The sequence below is a fragment of the Acromyrmex echinatior genome, chromosome 5 (assembly GCF_024713525.1).
Source record: "Acromyrmex echinatior isolate Ae372 chromosome 5, ASM2471352v2, whole genome shotgun sequence".
In the NCBI taxonomy this organism is placed as follows: Eukaryota; Metazoa; Arthropoda; class Insecta; order Hymenoptera; family Formicidae; genus Acromyrmex; species Acromyrmex echinatior.
In genome coordinates this window covers 7,266,857-7,293,522 of record NC_141856.1, presented here as the reverse complement: position 1 = coordinate 7,293,522, position 26,666 = coordinate 7,266,857, and the positions used below count along the sequence as shown (strand labels likewise).

General features: G+C 32.2%; 3 protein-coding genes across 5 annotated transcripts in view; 1 reads left to right on the top strand and 2 right to left on the bottom strand.

Moving 5' to 3' along the window:
* Positions 1 to 798: 798 nt before the first annotated feature.
* On the top strand, positions 799 to 5,367 carry NELF-B (negative elongation factor B). The gene is made up of 8 exons (XM_011061434.2): positions 799 to 1,219; positions 1,301 to 1,780; positions 1,839 to 2,006; positions 2,350 to 2,475; positions 2,551 to 2,820; positions 4,115 to 4,399; positions 4,511 to 4,711; positions 4,965 to 5,367. Exons 1-8 carry the CDS (start codon positions 1,091 to 1,093, stop codon positions 5,127 to 5,129), a joined length of 1,824 nt encoding a protein of 607 aa, XP_011059736.1. The 5' UTR covers positions 799 to 1,090; the 3' UTR covers positions 5,130 to 5,367.
* A 142-nt stretch (positions 5,368 to 5,509) lies between these two features.
* LOC105149182 (putative RNA polymerase II subunit B1 CTD phosphatase RPAP2) lies at positions 5,510 to 9,753 on the bottom strand. Of its 3 annotated transcripts, none has more exons than XM_011061430.2 (6): positions 7,967 to 9,753; positions 7,783 to 7,897; positions 6,308 to 7,684; positions 6,080 to 6,240; positions 5,792 to 5,974; positions 5,510 to 5,715 (listed from the first exon to the last, which is right to left on the bottom strand). In XM_011061430.2, exons 1-6 carry the CDS (start codon positions 8,035 to 8,037, stop codon positions 5,544 to 5,546), a joined length of 2,079 nt encoding a protein of 692 aa, XP_011059732.1. In that variant the 5' UTR covers positions 8,038 to 9,753; the 3' UTR covers positions 5,510 to 5,543. The 3 variants fall into 3 exon arrangements, with proteins under 3 accessions (XP_011059732.1, XP_011059734.1, XP_011059735.1); XM_011061432.2 differs by having other exon boundaries at positions 7,783 to 7,893; XM_011061433.2 differs by lacking the exon at positions 7,967 to 9,753 and having other exon boundaries at positions 6,308 to 7,680.
* Positions 9,754 to 9,888: 135 nt separating this feature from the next.
* Positions 9,889 to 26,666, bottom strand: part of Ptr (patched domain-containing protein) — a 34,282-nt gene continuing 17,504 nt past the window's right edge. Inside the window, exons 2-9 of the mRNA XM_011061429.2 lie at positions 24,429 to 24,702; positions 23,753 to 23,963; positions 23,444 to 23,629; positions 22,030 to 22,373; positions 20,221 to 20,421; positions 19,881 to 20,012; positions 19,029 to 19,342; positions 9,889 to 16,693 (exon numbers count right to left, since the gene is read on the bottom strand). Of these exons, the coding sequence (XP_011059731.1) occupies positions 15,146 to 16,693; positions 19,029 to 19,342; positions 19,881 to 20,012; positions 20,221 to 20,421; positions 22,030 to 22,373; positions 23,444 to 23,629; positions 23,753 to 23,963; positions 24,429 to 24,702 (3,210 nt within the window). The 3' untranslated portion in view covers positions 9,889 to 15,145. The remainder of the gene's footprint in view (positions 16,694 to 19,028; positions 19,343 to 19,880; positions 20,013 to 20,220; positions 20,422 to 22,029; positions 22,374 to 23,443; positions 23,630 to 23,752; positions 23,964 to 24,428; positions 24,703 to 26,666) is intronic.

Sequence of the window (26,666 nt, the reverse complement as noted above, 5' to 3'; positions counted from 1 at the left end):
ATCTTTGTTTAACATTGGCAAACAACAAGGACATAATGATCCATTATATCATTTGTGTCGCTTGTTGAGAGGCATACTTTTTTTATTCAGAGACATAGTGTCTTGGCGCTAAGAAGACGCTGCTATTGGATAATCTAAAAGAATACACCAATAGTAGCAAATACTCATGGATCCATAATAGTTGGTTGCTAAACACGACCAATCATCGGCTACGTTAAGTGGACTCAACTGTTGAGTGAGCGTTATTAGTGTATTTTTTTAGATCATCCAATCAGCATTTTAGATCTGGAAGAATACATCAATTGCAGCGAGTGCTCACTCAACTGTCGAGTGTAACCGCTGAACGTAACCAGGAGCCATTTAGTCTGTTTTCTAGACCAGTATTGAAAATCTATAGTTTACGTTACGTGCACTATAGAGTTTCAATAATGGTAGTAAATTTTGGAACGCAGCCAAAGTATAGAATTTTCTTTAACCGATTGAAGCATTTGCATTTTGCATTTTGAAATCAACGCTTCATATTGGCTGTCGCAATAAACTTACGATCAACTTGCAACTAATGTAAAACCAGCTTTTCACGCTTTCGACAAATATCAAACATATATCTATTTCATTTTAAGTTCCAAAAGTGTTGGTTAGCCACAGATCTGTTAAGGTGCATTTATATGCAAGCGTCAAGCAGTAGAAGCAGCAACCAATCAACTGAGCAATAGTGTATAAAATATTTTTTACGCCACTATAAAAATCGCCTTGTTGATTGGTTGCTGTTTCTGCTACTTGACGCTTCTATGTGAATGCACCTTTAGTTAGTTTACGGCACTTTAGTTAGTTTACGGATAGTCACATGGCCAAGTAGGTTTTAGAGTAATTCGAGTATTCTCAAGTTTGGATTGATAGTGTGAGAAAAATATTAAGCAATTTATTTATTACTGTCAATAGCAAGTAACGAGTTTGAATTATAAAATTTATCCTGTAAGAAAATAATAGATTTCAATCTAACGATACAACATAAGTACATAATCGAGTCGACGAGTATTTTAGTGACGTCCAAGTGGACGTAGTATTTTATACTGTGTAATAAAACGGAGTCATGAATTCGGCGAAGAGTAACGGTGAGACTGGCAACGGACTGGAGGATCTTGGTATACCAGGACAAGTGTATTTGAGAGACGCTTTAACAAGTTGTACAGATCCATTGAAAGCTATCGAGGGATTTCAGGTAAAAGAACAACTGCATCACTTATCGAGTATAGCATATAAGTTAGTAAATATACAGCATAGCAATAATATTTTATTTCAGCTAGAAAATGGCATATTACTACCATCATTACGACCTATGTTACCTCTACTTGATCTGCATGGAGTCAGAAGGTTAGATTTTCATGCTTCCGTTCTCGAGGAGCTGCGAGAGAAACTGATCAAACAAATTGATGAGATCGGTGTGGAAAGGACAGATAAAGGTTCCTCTGGAGACAAGAGAATGAAGGAATTGTTATCGAAAAGTTTTCCTGCTGTTAGAGTCAACGCTTTGCGACCTGTTGTTATGTGCATTCTAAAGAATACCTTACACATTGATGACAAATACTTGCGAGTGTTAGTTAGAGAAAGAGAATTATACAATGACGCCGATACAGAAGTAAAACGTCAGATATGGAAGGATAATCAAAGTCTTTTTGGTGATGAAGTCTCACCGTTGTTCAGTCGTTATATCATCGAGAAAGAACAGATTCTATTTGATCATCGCAATTTGAACAGTCTATTTTTTATGCCATCTCCAAAGGTATATTATAATTGGTTGTACTTGAATTAGCATTGTATAATTCTCTCATTTTGCATAGGTGAGGAGACAAGGCGAAGTTGTACAGAAGTTAGCTCATATGATTGGACATAGTGTAAAATTGTATGATATGGTACTGCAGTTTTTAAGGACTTTGTTTTTACGCACAAAGAATATCCACTACTGTACTCTCAGAGCAGAACTGTTAATGGCATTACATGATTTAGAGGTAAATATATTCAACATGTTTGTTTATTTTATTTTATCAGCTCGAGAGATATCAAAGTTTTCAAATTGTATTACAATTATAATTTTTGTGAAAAGAAGTTGTAAATCTCTCTCCAGTAAAGAAGTTTTTAATCTAATTTAATTTTTATTCTGGAGGAGAATAAAAATTGTTTTTTTTATTGTTATTGTTTGAAGATTGAAATCTGTATGTAGGAGCAATCGAACCCAAGACAATTATAAGTCCATCATTTCTACATGGTGTGTTATGCAACATTCTAGCATAATTTGATATATAATTTAATTTGCATCGCTTCAGTTTTATTGAGTGTGCTATTTGTTGGCAGGTGCAAGATATTATTTCTGTAGATCCATGTCATAAGTTTACGTGGTGTCTGGACGCATGTATCAGAGAAAAAAATGTGGATGTTAAAAGATCTCGTGAATTGCAAGGTTTTTTGGACAGTATTAAGGTAAATTGAATCAAAATCGTGTTTTACAACATTATTTGCGTAAAGAAAGAGATATTGATTTGTAATTTTGTATAGAGAGGACAGGAGCAGGTGTTAGGGGATCTAAGTATGATTTTGTGCGATCCCTATGCAGTGAATTTTCTCGCTAGCAGTGCAATCAAAATAGCGCTTCATTTGATAAATTGTGAAGCATTACCCAGAGAAAATGCAGTGCTCGTATTGTTGTTAAGAATGCTCGCGCTAGGATTGTCTGCTTGGCAAATGATTGATTCGCAAGACTTTAAGGAACCAAAACTGGACAGTCAAGTTGTCACAAAGTTCCTACCAGCACTTATGTCACTCATGGTAATTTATATATGAAATAATTAAAATGTTTATATAAAGTTTATAATTTAATATAATATAATTAAAAAAGGAGTATGAGCACGATATAGCAAACTGTGCACTGGTTTACTATATCAGGACATGTTCAGATTCCCATCCAGGTGTCATATCATCCTTGTTTGTCGTGTAACGTTCGGTAAACAATAAGAATGGAGTGATACCTGGGTGATATTTGGGTGGGAATCTGAATATAGCCTTAGAGATCTCGGGTTCAATCTGTGGCAGAAAATCACACTCGTAGCTTCTCTCAGAAGGCAATGGCAAACCATCAAGTAGTATACTTTCTCAAGAAATTTTCTACTAAAAATTGCCGAAATCGGCGCTTAAACTGTAAGTCCCCATATATCTTGTCATCAGTGTATGCGCAAAGATATATGAGAGATAGGCTACACGCTGGTGACAGGAAAATTAAATTTTTTTTGCATTTTGGAGGTAAAAAATATTGCCATAAAAGATTGATTTCTACAGGAAATTGTTTGAAATGACGTATTATACAACACACTAAAAGTCCTGACCGTCAGTGGACTTGGAAAACTTTTCAGCTTCAAAAACCTGATAAAAAAGTCTTTCAAACATCTCAGAAAATATTTATTTTATCGAAATAAAGGTCATTACTAAAAAGAACATTAATTTCATAAGCTTTAAGACTGTTTATCAACATTTTTTACATACGATAAGTCACAAATTATTTATTAAAATGTATTGCAATTTGAGAAAATTTATTTATATCTCGGCAACTATTTATCGTACAAGATTCAATAAAAAATGATTTTGTAGGAAATTAAAAAATCTTTCAACTTTATAATAAGTACTTTTTACATAGGAGAATAATTGAATCCGAGATATTTACAACGTTAAAAAATAAGTTTTGTTCAAAAATAAAAGCAAACATTCTTAAAATTATATCTTGGAAACTATTAGTCATACAAGGATGAATGAAAAATGATTTTATAGGGATCAATCCAGTAATTCGAATTTAGTAATCTTCAATATTCATAAGAAGTATTTTATACAATGTACATAAAAGTAGAAATTATTATATGATAAAATATTGATTGTACGATTTTAAGAAAAAAAAAATTGTTCGCTGGTGATCAAGACTTTTAGTACGACTTTTAGTATAATCATTTCGAACTTCTCATAAACAAATCTTTTATGGCAATTTTACCTTCAAAAAAATTAATTTTCTGGGGTTAGTATGACGAACTTGAAGAAGAATATAAAAATATCGATGAAAATAATGATGATTTCTTAGGTTGATGATCAAATAAGGCAACTCAACTGTAGACTTCCACCCGATGAAAGGGAAAGTGCAATCGCAATTATAGAACATTCTGGACCACCTCCCGATGCGTGCCAAGCATACGCTCAGCTTTCTGGAGTAGCGGCAGTTCTCTCCATGTATTATGCATTGCATGTAGGAGGTGGCGGTGGGGTTGGAAGGGGCAGGGGAGATGCTAGAGGTTTGATGAGAGTCCTGGCAACATTGCCAAACTGCCAAGCACAACGGGCTTTTGAAGATCCATTTTTACACACACTGGTAACATATTTGTTGTATTATTTTACTATCGAACGACATCGTTATTTATCACAATTAAAATTAAATATCACAAATTTTTGTATTGATAAAGTTATTGATTTTCAATTGCAGGTTTCGTTATTAATATTAAACATGGCTGACGAATTTTCAAACGAATCGTTTTGTACAGTAATTTTTGACGAATTCTTCTTGGCCGGCTTAGGAAGGGATAACGTCACACGACATCTGTTAAAATTACTTTGGTATATACATCCTAAATTGCCATCCACGCGATTACATTCATTATTGAAAGCTTTACAACCAACAAGTCAGGTAATATTTTACAATATTCAGAAGAAGTCTGTTATATGTTTATTAGATGGGATAACTGAGTTTAAAGATACTCTGTTTTTATTATATATGTAGTAATCTTAAATTGTTGGATTACGATCATGAAATTTTTCCACTTATACGGAATGCGGGATTTGAACTCGCGAACTATTAATTAAAAATCCGTCGCTCTTACACAGAGCCAGAGGACATTCCACTATTAAATTATTGATTTAATGTTTTTTTAAATTTACAGCATAACGAAGCAGTCCACAGTCTTTACGAATCTCTACGTGACAAAGTTGGTAATCATGCTACAGAAGACCAATTAGCAGTGACAGCTCAAATGGATCCATTAAGTCTAGACTGTTCTCCCTCTGTGTTTACTGGAATGCCACCATCAACATCGAGTACACTTTAATATCTAATGCAAAATAAAAAAAGTGATTTGAGCTTCCTCAGTTTACAAGTACAAGAAAGAATGATCATACTGTGATGTGTACTATCATTGATATATATCTTCTAATTTAATTAATTAAATATTTTTTATACATCTAATTTAATTTTTTGTCTTATATATATTTATGATTTTTGAAGAAATTTTTTATTTATGCTACACTTTTTAATAAAATATATACATAAAAAATACAGTTATAAAATAGGTGTAAATTATTGTAAAAAAATATTTAGATAACCTAAACAAAATATCATTGCGATATTTTTATAAATATCAATATATTTTTTCAGAAAAGATTTTATATGAAATTAAATGTAAGAATAAAATTAAAATTATAAGAGTAATTTTAATATTAATAAACTATATTTCAATTTTTATTTAGCATTGTTTATCATTTGATTTAAATGCATCTACATTGTTTGTTATTTCCATTATAAGTCTATCTAAATAATTAGAATCTAATTTGTATGTTGACAGAATCATAGACGTATACATTGAAGCTTGCTTAGATCGGAGCAACAATTGCAATTGTGTATCAATCAAGCTCAACCTGGAATTATATTTATTTTTATAAGTATTTTTAAAATCAATTTTACATTTAGATTAGACATTGCAATTAAACTTACATTTTAATGATGATGAGTCCCACAAGTGTCCATTCAGCGGTTTTAAAAATAATATTTCTGGCAGATAAATTAAAAGTACTTGTCAAAATCTTGATTAGTGAGTATTTTTCGTTGTTATAAGTACATTGTGCCAGTAAAGAAATATTAGCATTGGTTGTTAAAGCGCACATCAAATCTGGCAATCTGTAATTAACAAATACATTAATAACTATAACGATTGAATTTCAGATACCAAACTTTTTTAATATTTGATTTCTAATCATCGCTCAGAAATGGAGAAATTATTACATTTTATTAAGGTTGTCCAAGAAAATTCGGTGACGAAGTGCATTAGGCGTGTAAGCGTCTGTTAATGGTAATATAGGTTCAACATTATCTTTACTTTCTGATTCTTCATTATTATCCTCAGATGGTGCAATTTTCATTTGACCTTCGTAAAACGCACGCACCTGTATACACATATTACAAATAGTTAATATATTTTGTTTTCAAATTAAGATTAATATTCGATCATACCTTTAATTCCATTTTCTTTCCATCCTCTTGGAGCACGGAGAAGTGGGGTAAAGGTTTAAGCTCGTTTTTCTTCAAATCATGCTCTTCCTTTTCATCTTCCATTTGCAATTTGTTTAACTTTTTACACAACTGTTGATACTTATCATACTGTGTAAATTTTTCTAATAACTGATTTCTTTCATTCTCCTCGCCCATTAGAAGGCAAAGGGTATTTTTTGTAATCCATTCTTTAACACTCTGTTCAACATGAATTGCAATTTTGAGATAAATATTATTTTGTACTCCTGTATTATCGGTTTTTTCCAGCCTATTCTTTTTACTTTTAATTCTACTTGTCTCTCCTATTTTCCTATATTCATCACACGTAGATGCAGAAGAAATCACAGTATTACTCTTATACATTTTATCCAATTGGGATTGTTTCATTTTTTTATCAGTAAGACTGTTATTTACTTCATCTATCTGAGGTTCTAATTTCATTTCATTTTCATCATTCTTGTTACTTATTTCGACTGATTGAGGCATTTGAGGCTGTAACTTTTCACTAATGTCATTTTCATTGTAACTTACTTCATCCAATTGAGGCTGCAATGTTTCATTATAAAATATATCTATATTAGTTTTATTTTCTGTATCCCTGTTGTGTTTATGCAAATGTAAAATATTCCCAGATTGGCCAGCAATTTCTATTTCTAAATTTTCTAGATTTACATCTACTTGTTGGATATTATTGTTATCATAATTACTTTCACAATTTGTAAACTCATCAGAATCACAATTTTCACTTTCTCGATTCACGTGTAGTGCCGATGAATGTGTTTCATAATTAAACGATTTTTGTATATTATTAGTATTTACTGAAGTCTCTTCCAGTTTACCATCTTTCTTGGTTGCTACATTCTTTAATAAATAGGAATTACATATAGTTTCTTTCTCAGGACTTGATACAATACTTGTATCATTTTCTGTCTGCTTGATTGATTCATCAGTATGTTCTGTAGATTTTCTACTGTCGTCATTATTGTCTATATCTTTATTTTGTGAGAAGTTAATTCCAGCAACGTCGATTTCCTCTCCACACGTAGATTTAGAATTGACAGGCAAAATTTGAAAGACTGGTATATCCTCTTTTTCTCTCAACCAGAGTGGACTCTCAAGCATTTGTTCAAGAAGAAAATTAGCCGCTCCATAGCACAACGAACTGCAGAAGTTTTTCCGTTTGCTGACATCATACACTTTATTCTTACGCGTTGATATATGATATTGTTGCCGAATAATGACAGTCAACTGATTTGAACAGAGAACATATCCACATAATTTTACTATTGCTCTCTCCTCTATCACATCTTCCATATGGTTCTTACTTATGAATCCTAGCTATAAGAGTAATAAAATCATGCTAAATATTATTGAGATCCTGTTGTTGAATACTCGAACTGCTCAAATACAGAGACAATATTTGTTAGCGCACTTACATTTTGTAGGAGCCAGTCAGAATCCACATGCGATTCCAGAAGCTGCATAACTATAGCAAGAGCTTTCGCATCGCACTGTTTCTTTTTTATTATAGCCAGCTGCATCTGCTCCTTGCTTAAAGAAAAATTCAATACAAATGAAAAAGGCAATTCATCCATTTCCGATGCGTATAAGAGAACTTACCTCATCTTTTTCAATTTCTTCTTCTCAGTCATTTGTTTCTTGGTTGTTGACATCGTCACAGTATTATTCATTTTATGTATTTAGAAAATATATCAGATAACGTAGTAAAATAATTCGCAATTATGAGTACCTTAAAATATTACAAAATAACTTTTCTATTTCGCGCACTTGTAATTAGCAAAGGTTATTGGAGGTTAACCTCCACTTTGTGAAAAAGCGCCTTCATGTGCACAAAATGTAGACATGAACTACATAGCCAAATTAACCAGAATATTTCTGATGGATAACATATTATTTTTCACGGTTTTGTTCTGTGCCATTTCCACAATTTTTTATTCTATTCCGTTTGGCATTTAGAAATAAAAAGCAATCATATAAATTTTTACAATTTAACAACTTTATTTTCTAATTTATTATATTTTGGTACAGTAGCAATGAATAAATATTTATTCAATATAATATCAATAAATCTGTTCGACTTGCTTACAGTTTTTACACTCAGCAACTTCCCTTTCTCTCTTTTCAGTGCCCAATATGTATCTATCTCATTGTAAGTGTAAAAAGTGTAAAAAAAAGTGTACGCAAGTTGAACAGACCAAATGGCTGTGTTCAGCGGAATGTTCAGTTGAATGAGCATTCGTTGCTATTCATATTCTTCCAGATCTAAAATGTTGATTAGGTGATCTAAAAGAATACACCAATAACAGCGAGCACTCAACTGTTGAGTTTTGCTGAAGACGAAATGACAAAAATTATTTTGAATAAAAGTTATCAGTAAGTATAAAGTCAGTTCAATAGATTACAAATTGTAATATTAAAAATTTGCAAAATATTCTTTTCTAGGAAAAAAATCAAGATCATCCTAATTTTTTTAAATGGCACTGTGTTTTTAACTTCATAATATTGTAATTAATATCAAAACGAGTTCAATGACCTGCTATACTACGATCTTAAGATGACCTTAAAGTCAGATATGTCATTATGACATAGGAACATAGATTATTTTATATTAGAAATACCCTGGATATCTCATATTACGATTTCCACGTCTTATGATTTTAACATATTTCGTATTTTTTTATTAGTATGATCTTATTCTATCACTAAGTGAAGAATTTAAAGTCAAATATTTACTTATTAAATAATAAACAAGATTTAAAGGCTTATCTTAATGAAACTTGAAGACATCCCAATTTTTTGATCTTTTTATACAACGATTACAAGCATGATCTAATAATGAATTTTCCACTAAATAGTTTTCAATTCAAGAGCAATAAATTCACAGCGGAATCAATAGATAGCGTTTATTGGTTTAGCAGAAACGTTACTATCTCATATTAGACGCCTATCTCATAATAGAGGAATTTCCTCTATGTATATTTCTTGGTACCGGCAGATTTCATTTATTATATGTGATTATTATATCTCCACTCCGTAAGAAAAATCTACGTGGAATGAATACTCTACGTAAATCGAGGGACAAATATATATAATAAATATCTAATTAAAAGATAAAAAATTTAATGCACATAAAAATTATCTTTTGAAATGTTATTTTGAGTACATTTTTAAATGAAATCTTGTTTGTTACAGTATTATCATAGCTACATGGCAGAATAACTCCGCCCGTTGCGCCTTGAGTTGGTGAGTCAGAAAGTTTTTAATAGTTAAATAACTTAGGAACTTGAGGAGATTGACTTAATAACAATTGTTTCAATAAATAAAAATGTAATCTATTATTTAGATATTAAATAAAATTGCCAAAAAATATTCCAATTTAAGCTCTTTTATGAAAAAATATTAAATATCAATCTTGTAACAAATAACTGAATAAATAATAATCTTATCTGAGTGTGATAATAAATATTATTTAATCAAAGAAGAATAAAGGTTTTGGAAAGAGTAAAAAATGTTGATACACATTTAAAAGATCATTGCCAGAATATATTTCCTGCGCTTTTCTTTCTAACGGCAACAGACTGTTTGCCATTATAGCTACAATATCATTTTACTCATACTACTCTCTCTCTCTCTCTCTCTCTTTCGCATTCATAAATATGAAAATACACGCACGCTGTAAACCGCGAAATAAGGAATATATTTATCTGTACACCATTGACCGCAAGATTGTTTTTTTAGATATATTCTCCCACGTATATCTTTGTTCATTATTCGGCCTTAAGATAAATATTGTCGTATTTGCTTTCAAGTGATACAACTAACAGTTGTTTCGAAATTTTCGAGTTCTTTATCAAAATTTCGCAAACGTTATATAATTTGTGACGAACATGTATCCGTTGTATTAATATTTATATTATTAAGAAGAATGATCGTATAAATTTCTAAAAATACAAATTTTTAAACCGCACGTTAAAAAACGTTTAAAAAATTCTATAAAAGTTTTCTTCAAAATTACATCTTTTCGATATTCTTTAGATTATATTCATGCTATTTGAATTTAATTACATTAACATTTTATATATATGTATATATTAGATTGACAAGAAAAAAAATTTTTTTAAATCTCAGTTCAAAAGTTTCATGCCAAAAGAACATTCATAAATTTTTATTAAAAAATATTACGATTCAGAGGTCGCTAGTGAACGATTTTTAAATTAAAGTTTCGGTTTCCTTAATACATGTTTGATTTGACGTAAAAATGGCTTAATCCGGATTTTAAATATAATAATATGTTTTTTTGGTCACTGAACACAATGCAATAATTCATTTAGTCTACGATATACACCTTAAGAAATGCAGCTCGATTAAAAAAATGACCAAATTTCGAGCTCAAGATCGATTTTACCAGCAGGATTCCAAGCGTTCAAATGGATCGTTACTGCTTTCAAATTCTAGATCTGTTTACTCAAAACAAAATCCAATTAGAATATTTCTGGAATCTCCTACAAGTTTAAAAGTTGCATTTAACTGGGTTATAAAATATTTTTAAGGATAGAAAAAATTTTTTTTAAATCCAAAATATATCGCTTTACGGTTTTGATATCTTCAATTACAACAAAAAAACTCTTCATTAGAAAGTGAAATGAGTACATAATACAAAAAAAAAATTAATTAATTAATTGAAATAAGCATATATCAAATAAAGATAAAAATAGGAATGAAATTTCAATGAAATCATAATTGATGATCCAAATAATTCATACCTAATGTATTATCAAAATTTTCGATAATGTATAAATTATTTGGATCACCAATTATAATTCAATTGAAATTCTATTTCTATTTTGATCCTTATTTGGTATATGTAATTTATTTCCATTAATTAAATTATATATTTTTTGTATTATGTACTTATATATATTTCTTTTTCTCTAATAATGAATTTTTTATTGTCAAATTGAAGCATTTGATTTGAGGAGGTCAAAACTACAAAACGATATACTTTAGCATTTGTAAGAAAATTTTTCTATCCATAAAAACTAATTTTCTATAAACCAATTAAATGCAACTTTTAAAAATCCTATAGGAGTCCTAAGAAAATTCCAACTGGATCTTGTTCTGGAACAGACAATTTGAGGGGAGTAACAATCCATTGGAACGCTTGGAACCTTGCCAAATTTTTTTTGCTTGTCAGCTAATATATATATATATATATATATATATATATATGTGTGTGTGTGTGTGTGTGTGTGTGTATATGTCTGTGTGTGTGTTAAAAAGAATTAATAAAAAATTTACTTTGAGAAACTTTCTAAGTTTCCCTTAAATTTCAAAAATAAAGATTGATTTTATAAACGTTAAATTTATTTCTTCCGAATTAAAATTCAAGCAATCTCAGAATCATATACTTTATATTTAATTATAATTGAGTATTCGTGAAGTATCTTTAGATATGTTGATTGTAAATAAAATATATTGACTATGAGAAAGTAAAAATAAATTCTAGAATTTTAAATCCCTAATAATTTATGTAGATATCTTCGCAATTTTTGATACGATCAGAAAAGAATGAACTCAATAAAATATGCGTTCAAAAGTACGTGAAAAAACATTAATAAAGAGGAAAAAGTTTCTTGCATTAGGAAGCTTATGGTCACTCTTGATTATGAATAGATTGCACGATAGTTGCACAAATTCGTGCAAAAATAGATATAGCGATGATTTCCCAAGTTGCGCAAAAAAAAAAAAACGAGAATTCATGTTTATCCATAATTTTGTAAAATTTAGAAGAAACGGAAATGCAACAAATTCTTACAGCGATTAAGCTGTTTATTCGCGTATACGAATGTATTATCCGAATCGCGAAGCGTGCGTCCTGTCTTGCTTAACTATTTTCACCTAGCTATTCCTTTGTAGATCACAGTTTCAATTATAATACGCAAGGTACTCCATTAGAAGATAATTAAAAGCGATTTTTCAATAATTGTTTCTATAAAATATTACTAAGGATTAAAAGTAAAGAATCTTAAAATGAAATAATCAATAATTTCTTTATTAAATATTTTACACACAAATATGAAACAACTTCCTAAGGCAAAATTTGGAGTACACTTGCTTGAAAGGCAGAATAGAACACTTTTTACCTTATAATTAACTTTCTTTTAACTTACTCAAATTACTTGCCAAATTGAATTACTTATTATACGACATGTCTGTCAATTATTTAAGGCACGCTTATTGAACAACTGATATGTCGCCATGTAAGGATAAAGAAAGAATTGATTAAAACTAATACTTCAATATATTATTATCCATTTAATATTTAACAAGAAATAAAGTTAAAATTTTAAATTTGTACTTTTAGGTGCGAATTAATATTTGATACGTATTACATATAAATAGATTTAAGAATGAATTTATTTACTTTACGCTAATAAAAAATAATGCCGCAAAATGTACATTGCTTAAAATGCTACTAAAGCACGTGTTAACTTGATGATAATAAATATGTTTTAAAATTTCTTTCCTATTAATTACAGTCAATTTAAAAAGTACACGTAAATTTCGACATTTTTTTATACGATTGTTTTAAGTAATAATCTTAAATTTTTGAGATTATCTGCTGCTTTTTACAGTATAGACATATAATTTAAAACCGATAAGTTAATTTTCAGATCTATTCGTACTTTGAACATTAATCTACGTTTAAATGCATATTTTTTTAAATTTTGCGCTTTATTTATAACAAAATATTAATCAGATAACAATCTATTACAAGATTAATTTGTAATCATGTTTTTCTTACTTTTTTCCCTACTATGGGACATACCGATCGGTATGTCTGATATATCGCGGGATATTATAGTTTTGATTGATATTGAGCATATATATTACATATATATAAACATGTATATATATAATATTATCGCTTTCGATTTGAGCTATTCTTAATGACTAACTTAAACCTGATGCCAGCAACATTGTCCCGGCACTACCCTCTCGTATCAGTGCTTTGTCCTTTGCGTACAGGACATTGCACAATACGAGTGCTACGACAGCTAACCCTTTGGCTGCGAAGAGCGCGATACGCCAACGTAAAATTATAGAATCTATAGGTGCGTTCCGAGTTACGCATGAAGTATAATGCGTCATTTGTCCTTGTTTACCAAATAATAAAGAAAGATAAAATGATACATCATGCGTTTCATGCATAACTCGGAACGCACTTTATGACAGCGGAGGGAGAAAACGGATCGGCAGATTATTGCAAGGATCCCAGGATTTAAGAATCCGAGATTCAAGTATGACTTAAAATTTAACACTTAATGCTAGGCCCGTATTCTCGTCCATGTAGAATCAAACGCACGCAATCGTATATAATCTTTTTTTATATTTATATTGCCACGTCAGATAAAATGGAATTAAATGGCCAAACACGTACGATAACAAACGATACAGTCCTCCGAAGAAGCAGAAATTCAATCAATAAATCTTTAGAGATTTGAAAATTGATAGATCTACTTTCTCCTCGTTATAATATGTAGCATCGGCATTCCTCATATGTCTTCCTAAAAAAATGTAGTGTCGCTAAATGTATATAATTTGCAACTGATTTTTTGGAGCACTCTATACGACAGCTCATTCCTCAAGTAATGTTCAAGCTTCCAATCGTATATAAGATACCCCGAAGATATGTACGAACGTAGTGACACACAACTTCAACAACTTCGTTTTTTCACCACTATTTCGTAGTAAAAAAGCACTACTGTACAAAAAGTCTTCGAAATCACATTATTAATTCTCATTCAGCGGCGCCTGGATCTTTTTCAGCTCCATAAAATTAATTATAAAATTAATTATTTTTGGCAGCGTTAAAATATAAAAAAATGTATATTAATATAATTTATTTGTACCTTGAGAGTTCTTTTTTATTTTTTACTCCATTTTATTTATTCAATAGTATTAATTGATCATTATTATTTATTTACTTTTTTTTTCTTTCTGTTATATGAATTATCTTTCTGTTAAGAAGAAAAAATTTAAATGCACAACAAAATTTAAATTTAACTGAGATTCTATTTATTAGAAAAGAGTTGAAAAAATTTATTACACAAATCCGAATATACTTGATTCATTCCTTACTTCCGCTGTTTGAGAGTGAAGTCCTCTTGAATTTCAGGCCCTTGAAACTAATGAATCGCAACTCGGACATTCTCAGATAGTGTTTGCATGAAAATGTCGTTTCCTTTTTATTTGCTTTTCTTTTCTTTGCATTATCATGGTCTCACAAAACTATCATGTAATCGAACATCACTACAATTTTAGTTATCTCTCAGAATTAAAATTCAAAACACAATATCTCCCAATATTACTCGTAATGCTTAACGAACGTTTACAAAATGTACTGGCCATTCGTCGAGAATAAGAATAGAAGATATTATTGAGAGAAATTAATCAATTATATATAGGAGATATTTTACGTATTCGAGTTTACGTATTTCGAGCTTGATATTTCCTGAGATTCTCTCTCTGAAGATATGATTTTGAAACTCCGAAATAGAATTAAAAGTAGAATATATCAGAATAATTGATGCAGTATTTTTGGATACTATGATTGTCTATGTCTCGATGTCGATCTTTTCTTGAGATGATTTTAATATTACCGTTCTTTCTTCTCAAAATTATTAATATAGTCCTGCTTCAAGAGACTGAATTTGAGGGATCTCCCATATTGCGTTGATAATATCAATCTTTCACACTATTCCCTCGCGACTTCCTCTAAGGATACCTGGGATCCGTAAAATGCCGCGTTGATGCAGGGTACTGCAGATTGTGATAGGATCTACTGCGTCTGTAATCGCACGGTAACTGATTCGAGTGGCGATACACAACGTAAGGTCCTAAGCAAGGAACATTGGCCGTTTGCGGACCATTGTCCTCGCCCGAATCTCGCGGTTGCGTTTCGGCGCCGGGATAGTCCGGCGCTGGATGCTGGGGTTCGCCAATCGCGGACTGAACCTGCGACAGTCCGTATAGGACGCCGATAGATCTCCTCCACATGTCGTGACGGATTTGATTCGACTGCTGATCCTGTTGCTCCTGAGGCTGCTCCTGAGGAGACTTACATTGGCGCCTTCTGCTCTGCGAAGAACCACTCTCGGTCGAGTTGCTATCCTCGCTGGTACCCAAACCAGGATCCCTCTCCTCGAACACCGCCATACTCATCGCGGGACTATCCTGGAGTGGCTTGATGTCGCCCGGACCGTAATAGACTAGATGAGGAAGCGGGATCACATAGGGCGACTGTTGCTTCTGCTGCTGTTGTTGCAGTTGCAGCTTGCTCGCCTGCAGTTCCTTCTCCTGCGTGCTATTCTTCGTATTTTCCGCTTCATCGGGCTCGTTCTCACCGCCGTTGCAGATGCCAGGTCCGAAGAGGGACAGCAATACCGGCAGCAAGAACATACCGTGCATGGCGCCAATGAAGATTACAAGGAAGACCATCTTGAAGAATACTAGGAAGATATAGGTACCGGCCAATAGGAGGGCCATTAAGCCGAGTATCGTTGAGGCGGCACCCTGAACGATCGGCAGACCCAGACTGTATAGGCTTTCCTTGACTCGATCCTCCGCCCGCGGCTGCTTCGATCGCATATAAGCATAACAGATGTGCGCAGTGAAGTCGACGCTGAAGCCAATGCACATGATTAGATTGATCATAGAGATGCTATCAAGATTAACGTCCCACAGCGCCATATAACCGGCTACTCCTAACTCGATCGATACGATACAGAAGGCAACCCACAGGCAGCAGAAGATGTTCGGGATAAAGATGAAGCTGATGAGCATCATCACGAGCGCCCCGAATATCATGCACTGAATGCTGGTTGGTCTTACCAGCTCGAATTGATCGAAGAACACGAAGTACGGGTGGAACACGCTCGCATTGAGCGGCGATGCCGCACATAAGCCACGTAGCTCTTTCACCATGTCCTTCTCTTGATTGGTGCCGCTCACATTCACCGCTTGTATCAGGAACCGACTCGCTACGATTTTTTCGTTCGTGTCGTCGAACTTGACGTCCAGAGAAAAGGCGCTGTTAGGATAGAGCCAGAGCTCTTTGAGATTCTTGATGAAGTTGTGCTCGTCTGTGATGCTCACGTTCAGATAGTCCTGATTACGCGTTACGTAGTTGATGAAGCTACGGAGCCAGCTCTCGGTGTAAACAGGAGCACTGATGTACTTACTTGCTTCGAGACTGCTTGTCAAGTTCTCTACTTGCTGCTGAATCACTGGATCACTGTAGTCGTATTCACCGGATATTACAACCTAAAAAAATGACGAAAATGAATTTTAAAATGTATTTTTTATAGGAGTGATTTTTTTTATATCAAACTGAAAATCGCAAACAAATCTTCTACAAGAAAAAAACTGAATAATTTTTTTGTACATTTATGTCCATTTCCATCAATATAGATTAATTTTAATCTCGGTTCAACTTACTCTTCGTCTTTTTCTAATCTTTAGAACTAGAAAAAGACGAAGAGTAAGATGAATCGAGATTAAAGTTAATCTACATTGGTGGAAACGGGCATTAATCTTTATAATCATCTGTCATTTTTCGCTCTTTTCCTATTTTGCAATTCATGAAAGTGGTAAAAGTAACAGTGAAGTCGCGGAGAATGTATTATACGTTGGTCAGACCTTTTCGGGAATTCCTGCGATATCCCCGTGAAAGTAATTTCGAGAAAGTGCAGTCCCGCTTCTTCTCGGACCACGCAAACCCGCAAAATGTCACGTTTTGTCACGATTATGCAATTTGTTTGATCTCAGCACGTTGACATACGTACATTTCGACATGAATCGTTTCGCGAGCGGATCCAATTACGTTGTACGTCGTTATTAAGAGTTCATCGTGACAGTAGTTTCTCAGCGAGTGACGTTTCCGCGCAGTCATCGGAACTTGACGGCTCACGATGTCGGGACGTTATTAATATCGCGAGGAAACGCGATAGCGCGAAACCATCTTCGAGAAACGTACTTTCACTACAATGTATCGAACTAACGCGATGGGGGAGAAAAGGTCTCAGTGAAATTCTTAGTCTACGATCATATCTCTCTCGATGCATTCACAATTTTATTTCATCGAAGAAAGAGATCTCAACGTCGTATAAAGAAGCGCGCTTAAAACGCATTGAAATCGCCCTTCGAAGATGGAGGAAATTATGAAATATTCACTTATCTAGTTGAAACAATCACAGAGGCTACAGGAAACTGTTTCGTGACAAACTAATGTATCTTTCGGAATATATTTTTTTTACTGTAAATATCACGTTTTTAAATATATGTGAATTTAAATCAAACAACGCGATTCATGTTAAAACTTAGGATAGAATTTCATTTATACTTTATATTTATCGTGTAATATAAAGCAATGAAAAAATTTAGAATGTATACATATACACAATATGCGAAATAAAATTATTTCTTGAGAGTTGATGTCAAATTATGTATTACGTTACTTTAAGTAAATTTAAATACCTACATTGATATTATTATTATTATTATTATTATTATTACATTTAATTAATTTAATTCGCATTTGTGAAGACATAAAAACAATAAGTAATAAAAATTAGATTAATAAATACGTTGTATTTAAAAATAATATTAAAAATACATCTAACATGATTCTAAATATGAATAATAAAATCTCAAAATTATTTAGTTATCGCATCAGAAAATATCTTCCGGTTTCTCGTAATCACTTTATTAGAAATGTTATTAGAAGGTTGAAATGTTAGAAATAAAACAGAGAAAGGGATGTGCGAGTCTAAATGTCGGCGAAATTATTTGACGTCACGTGATTCAAGTAAATAAGTGGAGGATTTATATAGGAGTCTCTCCGATTTAGTTAGTCTTTCTTTCTTGTTGATCGGTTTGAAGAATCGTGATGTAACGGACATTGCTTTTCTTGAGGTTCACACTAGCCAACCGGAGAAAGTTGTTTGCACGATATCGCATCGTGTCGGAGAGCACGTGACATAATTGCGCGTACCGGATTATGCGTGGCAGTTTCAAGCGTAACGCACTCCGTTCTTCTGAATTTATTTTTTTTTTGCGCTTATGAGGAAATATTTCTCGCAAGTTCGCACGAAAACCGGATATCTCTAAATATATATATAAATGTATATATATTGTTTCTCGAAGTTTCAGTCAATATATGTATATACATATATAAATATATAAATATATAAATATATAAATATATAAATATATTTTATATATATATATATATATATATATATATATATATATATATATTGACTGAAACTTCAAGAAACAAAAAGTAATAAGAACTATCGCGGTTGTACAAACACGATTATTTTGCATTAGTCAATAAAACTGTTGATCAATCGAGATGTCAAATTACAAACCTTTTTTATGTATCATATTACAGTATTTAATTTTTTCGCAACTTTTTTTGATATTTAGTATATAGTTTTCAGATATTCAAGCAGATAATATTCGATAATGAAATTATCTATATGTTGACAAATTTTGAAAAAATTGCATACGTAATAATTAAAAACTTTGTATTATTTCAATTGTCTTGTGAGTTTTATAACTTTCGAAACGAAATTTGTGAATATGTAATATCTACCTGTATCCTATAAGGAAATTCTCTGAAATAATAATCCTCGCGGTCGTAAAAGGCGATCGAGTAGGAATCTTCCTTGGAAAGTTTGCGTCGATCGAGGCCCTCCTTAAGGTTCGTAAGTCCGTAAAGTGCGCCGACAAGATAGCATATGAAAATGAGAATGATAATCGCTTTCACAGGGCCATAATTCAGCGCAGCTGCCAAATAATCGCGGAACCAAGTCATGCATCCGTGCTCGGGATTGTCGATCGGATTGTCAGGATTGTCAGGATCAATCCCGCCAGAACACAACGCTCTGTACAGCCATGATCGATGAGCTGAAATATCATATGTCATTTAAAATAATTCAGTTAAAAAAGATATTGTTTGTTGTAATTCTTCGCTGATTCTAAGCATGTTGCATAATATAATACAATATTATAATCCACGCATAAGACTGCAATATTGATGTTTTCTTTTTCGGCAGTTTACAGTCGTTGGCGTGACAATGTTTCAGAAAAAGAATATAGAGAAAGCAAACTCTTTCCTTTACATAATACCGTATGATCTAACGAATTAACGGTTTCCGAACGTAACGCATGTCTGTCTGTTGATGTAACATCGATACGTCATGCAGACGTAACGAGATTTCGAACGGTAGTGAATAACAATGACCCACAGCGAGAGAAAACAATAACGTAATTGTAAATTTACAAGAAATTAGCATTTGCGAGTAATTAAAATTAGAAATTAATAAATTACCGGGAATTACCATCATACCATAAATAATAATGGTTTTGTAAGAAAATTTAAATACAATACGCTGTGAAATAGATAAAATTATATTTCTGTAGATGTAACAATCGCAATACTTACTGGATTTAGATAGCGGCTGCACTTTGCAACAGATAACACTGTGCAAATTTCTTTGTTCGCAATAACCACTGATCGCCACACACCCGCTGAAGAATGTTATGTGAAACAGGAAAGTAAAAACCACTGCAAAACCTGTCAATTAATGCGTATTTAATATTAATAATAAAAATTTTACGAATTCAAATATATACATATCAGAAAGTTATAAACTTTCTAAATATTATATTATTTCTTTTTACTGTCTTATTACGTTCGTATAATTTATCTTTAATAAATTCTAATATTAGCTTTTAAATAATTTGCTTAAATACAATTTAATTTATTCAACATCTTGATATACCTGAATAAATGCAAAAAATTTGAACCGAAGGGAAGGGCGACAAGATGCCAATGAAGAAAGATATCATATCCGTCAAGGATGTGATGGTAATGGAAACGGCAGCCTCGCTCAATGTCGCCGCCATTCTTTCGGGTACTGGTTTGGAAATACTCGTCCTTCTCCAAGCTGCTAGCATGACAAAAGTATCGTCGATACCTATTCCTGTAATTAAAAAGGCACGATTTACATTTAATCGACAATTGCAATTTCTTGTAATCCGAGTTATGCAAAGGAAAAATAAACTTTAAACTTATTAAACTTTAAATTTATTAATATGTCTTTAAAGAATAATTGTTTTCTTTAGTTTCATTATTCTTTTAAATCTTACAATTTTTTTATTGCACAAATTCTTTACGAATTTCATATTACCCAATGTGTAATTTCGAGACTTAGATTTTAAACTTATTAATGTATATTTTTAAAAAGTAATTTTTTAAAATTTCCTTCTTTACCATTTTTTAAGTTGTACGAATTTTTCTATCGAATTTTTTTACAAATTTCTCTCATATTATCCAATATGTAATTCCGAAAACTTCAAACTGTTTCTTTGCATGCGATAGAATTGTTAATTATATTAAGTATTTCCAAGAAAAATAATATTGTTTAAAGTAATCAATGCATTTTTTAAATACAGTCAATATTTTTTGAAAATTTATCACCGCCGATTCTTCGGTTGGATGTCACGTCTGTCTTCACGTGTCACGTCCAATTTCTCAGAGAACATAAATAATAATAGAAAACTTCTATTCTTCGTGATAAATCAAAACCGCGGGACAATGCATTTCTCATTTGTATTGAAAGCTTCATTAAATCGATATGTAATTATCTGTGACTAATAAAGACGTTATATGACGCTTCTTCCATCAGAGATATTTAATTTAATTTAATTTTATCTATTTAAAACTTTTTATAATAAAATTATAAATATTTATAATTTATTAAGTTTTTTTTTAATGATCTCAGTGAGTTTACTAATTTATTCAAATTTTTAAATTTTATCACAAGAAGTAAATTAATCGACTTTCGAAAATTCCAAAAATTATCTCCACTCAATTTTCGGCTTAATTTTATTAATCGAATTAAATCAGGCAATATAAAGAATTGCCTTATTTTTGGATGAAAGAGAATAATTGTCGTTTTGAGAATTGCGGTCAGTCGATTGGATCGAATAAAGCTATTATTATTGCTAAAGACTAACTTCGCTCGGCGTCGAACGCAGGCAAGCGCGACGTCGAAAGGGAAAAGACAACTTCCGCTTTTCACATAAATCATAGTTCGTTTATTTCGCTCGTATGCACCAGACGGTGCGAGCTAACATGTTTATCAAGACACGTGTTTCTACAGACGCGACAGAAGATTACGGCATAGGATTGCAAAAAAGGCGAAGCTTAGGACATTATTTTCATTACTCAACTTATAGGCCAGGTATCAATTTAAATATCGATTGTAACAAATTTCCGAGGCAATAAAAGTTTACGAAGTAACGATAACCGTAGCGAACGAATTACACATATATAGTGTTTCAAACTTATAAAAAAAAATCTGATGAATTCAGAATAATCTTATTTTGGTAAAATAAAATACATACAACAAAAATTTCTTCCATAAATGATTAAAAATATTATTAATTAATAATGAAAGAATTTATAGTCAAATTTTTAAAATATATTTAAAATACAAAATTGCGTGCATTTATATTAATTATTTCATACTGAAAGATCAGCTCGGTTTTTTCATAGAAATATTGTAACAATATCAATCGCAGCTCACCTATCATGAGGAATGGCGCGGCAAGATTGAGGCCGATGAAGTCGATCCCCAGGTAGATGCACAATCCAAAAGCTGCGACTGTCGCCATGGCGGCAGAGATGTTGCCCAGAAGACCAAGCCAAGGTTTGCTGCGCACCCAATCGGTCATCATGCACGTCACGACTGAGAACAAGGCCATTATGACGAACGTGCTGGTGAAATACGGCACGATCGTCTTCGTGTTGGCCTCGAGCTCCAGTTCGAGGGTCCTCGAGGCGAATCTCGCGATGCTAATATGCTTAAATGCACCTTCATCCTCGGCCTTGCCGACGACATCCAGAAAAGCTTCTTCCCAAGCAGCACCGCTAATTTGACAAATTGAAAAAGAAATTAATTATATTAAGAAGAATCTTGAAGAATATACTAAAGACTCTGTCGCGTCCGTAAGACATTAGATATCATGAAAAATTTATCATGAAAAAGCTGGAAAATTATGTAGATTTTATTGAATCTTGATTTTGTTTCTTTTCTAAAATTTAAGTTCTTTCTGAGTACTTTACGAAATTAACTCGATTCACGGTTAAAATATATCCGAAACAATGGCTACATCAATATACATGTGCTTTACCATCTTTAACGATAACAATAGGCAATCAATATAATATGGTCACGGGTGAATCAGACTCTTATTATTTGCACGGACGCCGTTGATAGCAATAGATGATTCAATTGGTGATGTCCGACTGACGACCATGTGGTGAATTAATGAGATACCACTTACACGAGCATGGTTGATTATTATAAACGTTAAAAAATTTTGAATCGTAATTTTTATACACTGAAAAAAATTTACCAAATCTTAATGCATATTCCTTTGAATATAGTATATTAAGCAAACATTTAATTACAGTAAATAAAAACTCAATTTTTTTTACTCAATTTTTCACTCAATAAAAAATGACAATTAAATCAACTTTTTGTATCAGATAAATATATATTTACATTTAGTAGACATTTATTTAGAACTATTGAAACAAATATTTATTCAAATTTAATATTTTCTCCGATATAAAGACGTATTATACAGTCCTACGTGACAAAAAAGAAATATATAAAAATTAGATTATAAATTTTTAAATATTATACAAAGTTTCATATATTGTATCTTTGTTTCCTTTTAATAAGATTTTCACAATAATCATATCGAGATGTTAAAATTTATAGAAAATTGCTATCGGTATTATTTTTTGAGCGCGACAATATAGATTCTACAATATTCGTACGCATAAAGCATATATCTTTGATGAAATTTCGAACACTCCCCATGTCGGTAAACAACGTTACGTTTGAGGTTGCTGTTGTGTGTGATTGAAATAACTGGACCAATTCCATCAGCGAGTTTCGACGTGTTTGCAAACGTGATCGGTGGACTTACATTGCATCCTGCCGTGGACTGTCGACGGTGATGAAGTAGGCGAGTTGCACTGAGGGCGCCGATTCTATGATGAAATCATTATTGACGACGCTTCCGCCGAAGAATACCGGAAACAGATGAGCGTCCCAGGTGACTGGATTGAACATCACCGGAAACGTCAGATTTAGCTCTCGCCTCTCTACTTCTCTGAAAAAGTTTAAGGTTCCATTTGAAACTCGACATGAATTAACGAACGCATTTTGAAACGCGTTCCACTTCTTTACGCGTTACGGAATCATTTATTTCTTTTCTTTCATTCGTCTCGCGTACTTTATTATGTGATGAAGATTTAGGATGTCGTTGGTGAAACACTGGTCGAGCCATCGCGCACAAATTTGGTCATACATAAATTCTTCGTCCTCGTACTTCGCTGTGACGTTCCTAACTAACCAGTCGAGCTCCCTCAGCTCCTGCCAAATCGCGCTCTTCAGCATATTAGTCCCGCCATCCTTGGGAATCACGATTACATGACCGAATCGGCCTGCAACAATCAACGGATTTAATCGATCACTAACCAAGCAGGAAGGCAAGCTATTCTTCCGGTGATAGTATCCGGTAAATCAGATTGGCTTCTCTATTACTTTCCCATAAAAGCGGCGAAGATAAAAAGTTGATAGGAAATCTAATCACAAAAATGTTTTGTAATGTAGACCAAGAAAGTTAAAGAAAGTTTATCTAAAATAAATATTATTTTTAAAAAATAACAATAAAAACTCTTGAGAGATTTTTAACGTTAAAAGTTATGATTGCTTCAAGTATTTTAAAAGAAATGAAAAGCGAATATTAAAGGATAAAAGGTATAGAATTTTTCTGGAGAATCTTATAGGCACAAGAAGTACGTTATCTCTGTTTATGCTAATTCTCGATTGGAAGGATTATAGGCTTGTTGGATTCAATTCCTTGCGGGCAAAGAAATCGCAGAATAAATGATTGACGAGACTCTCACCTGGTCGTGTGATACGACCGAGATTGAATTGGTGGCTATAATTGACTTTGAAGTACTGCTCGACTATCGCTCGCTCGGTCTTGCCAGGTCCGTTGACGGGCGAAAAGAGGTATTCCGGGTCGATTTCGTAGTGTATCCTCTGATAACCGGTAAAGCATATGCACGCCAACAGTATCGGCACGATTACAAAGTAGCCGGGATGTCTACCGACATGGAGGCCAACCTTGTAAAACGCGCGATTTAAAAAGTCATCGACGCACGTCAAGTGCCACATCTGAAAGCGAAAGTACGTACAAACCGTTAATCATTATTCCATTTTATACATCGCTAGAAAATCAAGGATTAAGACCAGATTAATGATATTAAATTGTAATCAAGGATTTATAAAGGAGAAAAGATTCTTTTCTTCTTTAAAAGCTCAAGACAGGTTATTTTTTTAATTAAGAAAAAAGAAGCTATAATCATTAATAATAATAAATGCGTTACGGTTGCTGAGTCGTATATACTATTGGATTCCTGTGGAATTTTTTTACGAGCTCGTGAAACAAAGGATGATATAAAAATTTATGTAAATTTTTCATAATTAGAAGCGAAATTTAAAGGTTTAACAGAGTCAGAACAATAGTCGCTTCCTGCAAACGAATTTCTGTCAATCGCTAAATCATTTATTGTATAAAAACTGTAGAAAGCGCTCTTTATTCAGATATAAGAAACGTTCCAATCTGTCCAATTAGTGTTTTGCATTTACAACGCATTGCGTATAAGTACCGCGAGAAATGCAAAGTGAGTTGCTGGGCGAATTGTTATGCGCAAGATTGAATCTCTCGTCGCGGTTTGTTGAACGTGTAACGCGAAAAATACATCGTAACGTTTTTTCGTCTTCTCCTCGCTTTGTTGTTAAAAAAATTTATTGTTCTCTTAAATCGGCTCGAGTACGCCCGATAATCACGCTGTTTGCTTATTCAACGCTTCCTGTAGTTGGAACGTGCGGAAAAACTCATCATTTACGTCATAAAGAGTCATGGCTCTTCTTATGATGTGGTTTTACGAAAATAAGATTTCACTGAAACAAGCCAATAAAATGAGACGTTTTGCTTTACAATTAAGACATAAAAAATATCGTTGGATATTACGAAATTTTTAATGAAGAGCTCAAGTAAAAAATTTAAATGAAAATTTAAAGATAAACGCAAATATAAAGACAGATTGGAGAATTATATTCGAAGATCTCATAGAGTGTATCGTTATTTTATTTCAGATATTTCTAAAGAACTCCGGAAATATCAGAGTTTGAACTTATTTGCGGCCGGTCCGAAATTGAAATATCAATTTCAATCCCTTGGGTAAGCGATTGAAGCATCGGAGGATTCGTGCGAGGGAAACATTTAGGATTATTGTCATTGAAATCATGTAGAAAAGTGTCGTCAGACTTGACCTACATTGTTCAATATTACGTGTTTGGCGTGCTGAAAACTTAACAACATTATCATTGACTGCGCTTTATAGAAGCAGATCGTTTACTAAATCGTTTACTAAACTACTACAATGCTTACTGACTTTAATTCGTATTGCTCGGTTTCCTTTTATCTTCTTTTCTTGTACTTTACCTTCTGTATCTTTTTAATCTTATTCTTTTTCATTAAATACAAGTAAAAAATTATTATTTTTTAAATAATAAAAGAAAATCGATTAAAAGAAGAAAAATAATATATTTTTGCGAAAAAATGACACATTTGCAACTCGTTTGCTTATATGGAAAAGTGTCATAATTTTTTCAATTTATATTATATCAGGATTGCAATGTTCGAATTTTGAAAATTTATGACATAATTTTAAAGAATATGTTATAATTTAAAAATATACATGTATGACATGAAAAGAAAGTAGAAATTTATTAATTAAAATACTTCCAATTAAGAATTAAAAAAAATGTTTTACGGAAAAGTTGCTATAATTTTGAGATATGTTAATTTTCTATATCAATGTATAGCGGTATATTTTATTGATACTATAACAATTTATGAGATATTTCAATCCCATAGAAAAATAAATATTACATAAAGTAATAATTATTTCACGTTTATCTATAACAAATTTTCAATTTATTGATTTTAATTAAACAAGTTTAGCTGATCAATGTCGTGGCGTAACCGATCCTTAATCGATTTTCGTTGAAACTCGTTGCTATTCATAACATCATGTTCTATTAGTAATTCAATAGTGTTCCGACTGGTTTCA

What these genes read in the sequence shown, in the direction of transcription:
- LOC105149182 (XM_011061430.2), bottom strand. Translation starts at nt 8,037, where the DNA reads ATGAATAATACTGTGACGATGTCAACAACCAAGAAACAAATGACTGAG. An exon ending in GAAAGAAAATGGAATTAAAG is followed by an intron (nt 6,241 to 6,307) that starts GTATGATCGAAT and finishes ATGTGTATACAG; the next exon opens with GTGCGTGCGTTTTACGAAGG. An exon ending in TTGGACAACCTTAATAAAAT is followed by an intron (nt 5,975 to 6,079) that starts GTAATAATTTCT and finishes TGTTAATTACAG; the next exon opens with ATTGCCAGATTTGATGTGCG.
- NELF-B (XM_011061434.2), top strand. Translation starts at nt 1,091, where the DNA reads ATGAATTCGGCGAAGAGTAACGGTGAGACTGGCAACGGACTGGAGGAT. An exon ending in TTTTTATGCCATCTCCAAAG is followed by an intron (nt 1,781 to 1,838) that starts GTATATTATAAT and finishes CATTTTGCATAG; the next exon opens with GTGAGGAGACAAGGCGAAGT. An exon ending in CAGCACTTATGTCACTCATG is followed by an intron (nt 2,821 to 4,114) that starts GTAATTTATATA and finishes ATGATTTCTTAG; the next exon opens with GTTGATGATCAAATAAGGCA.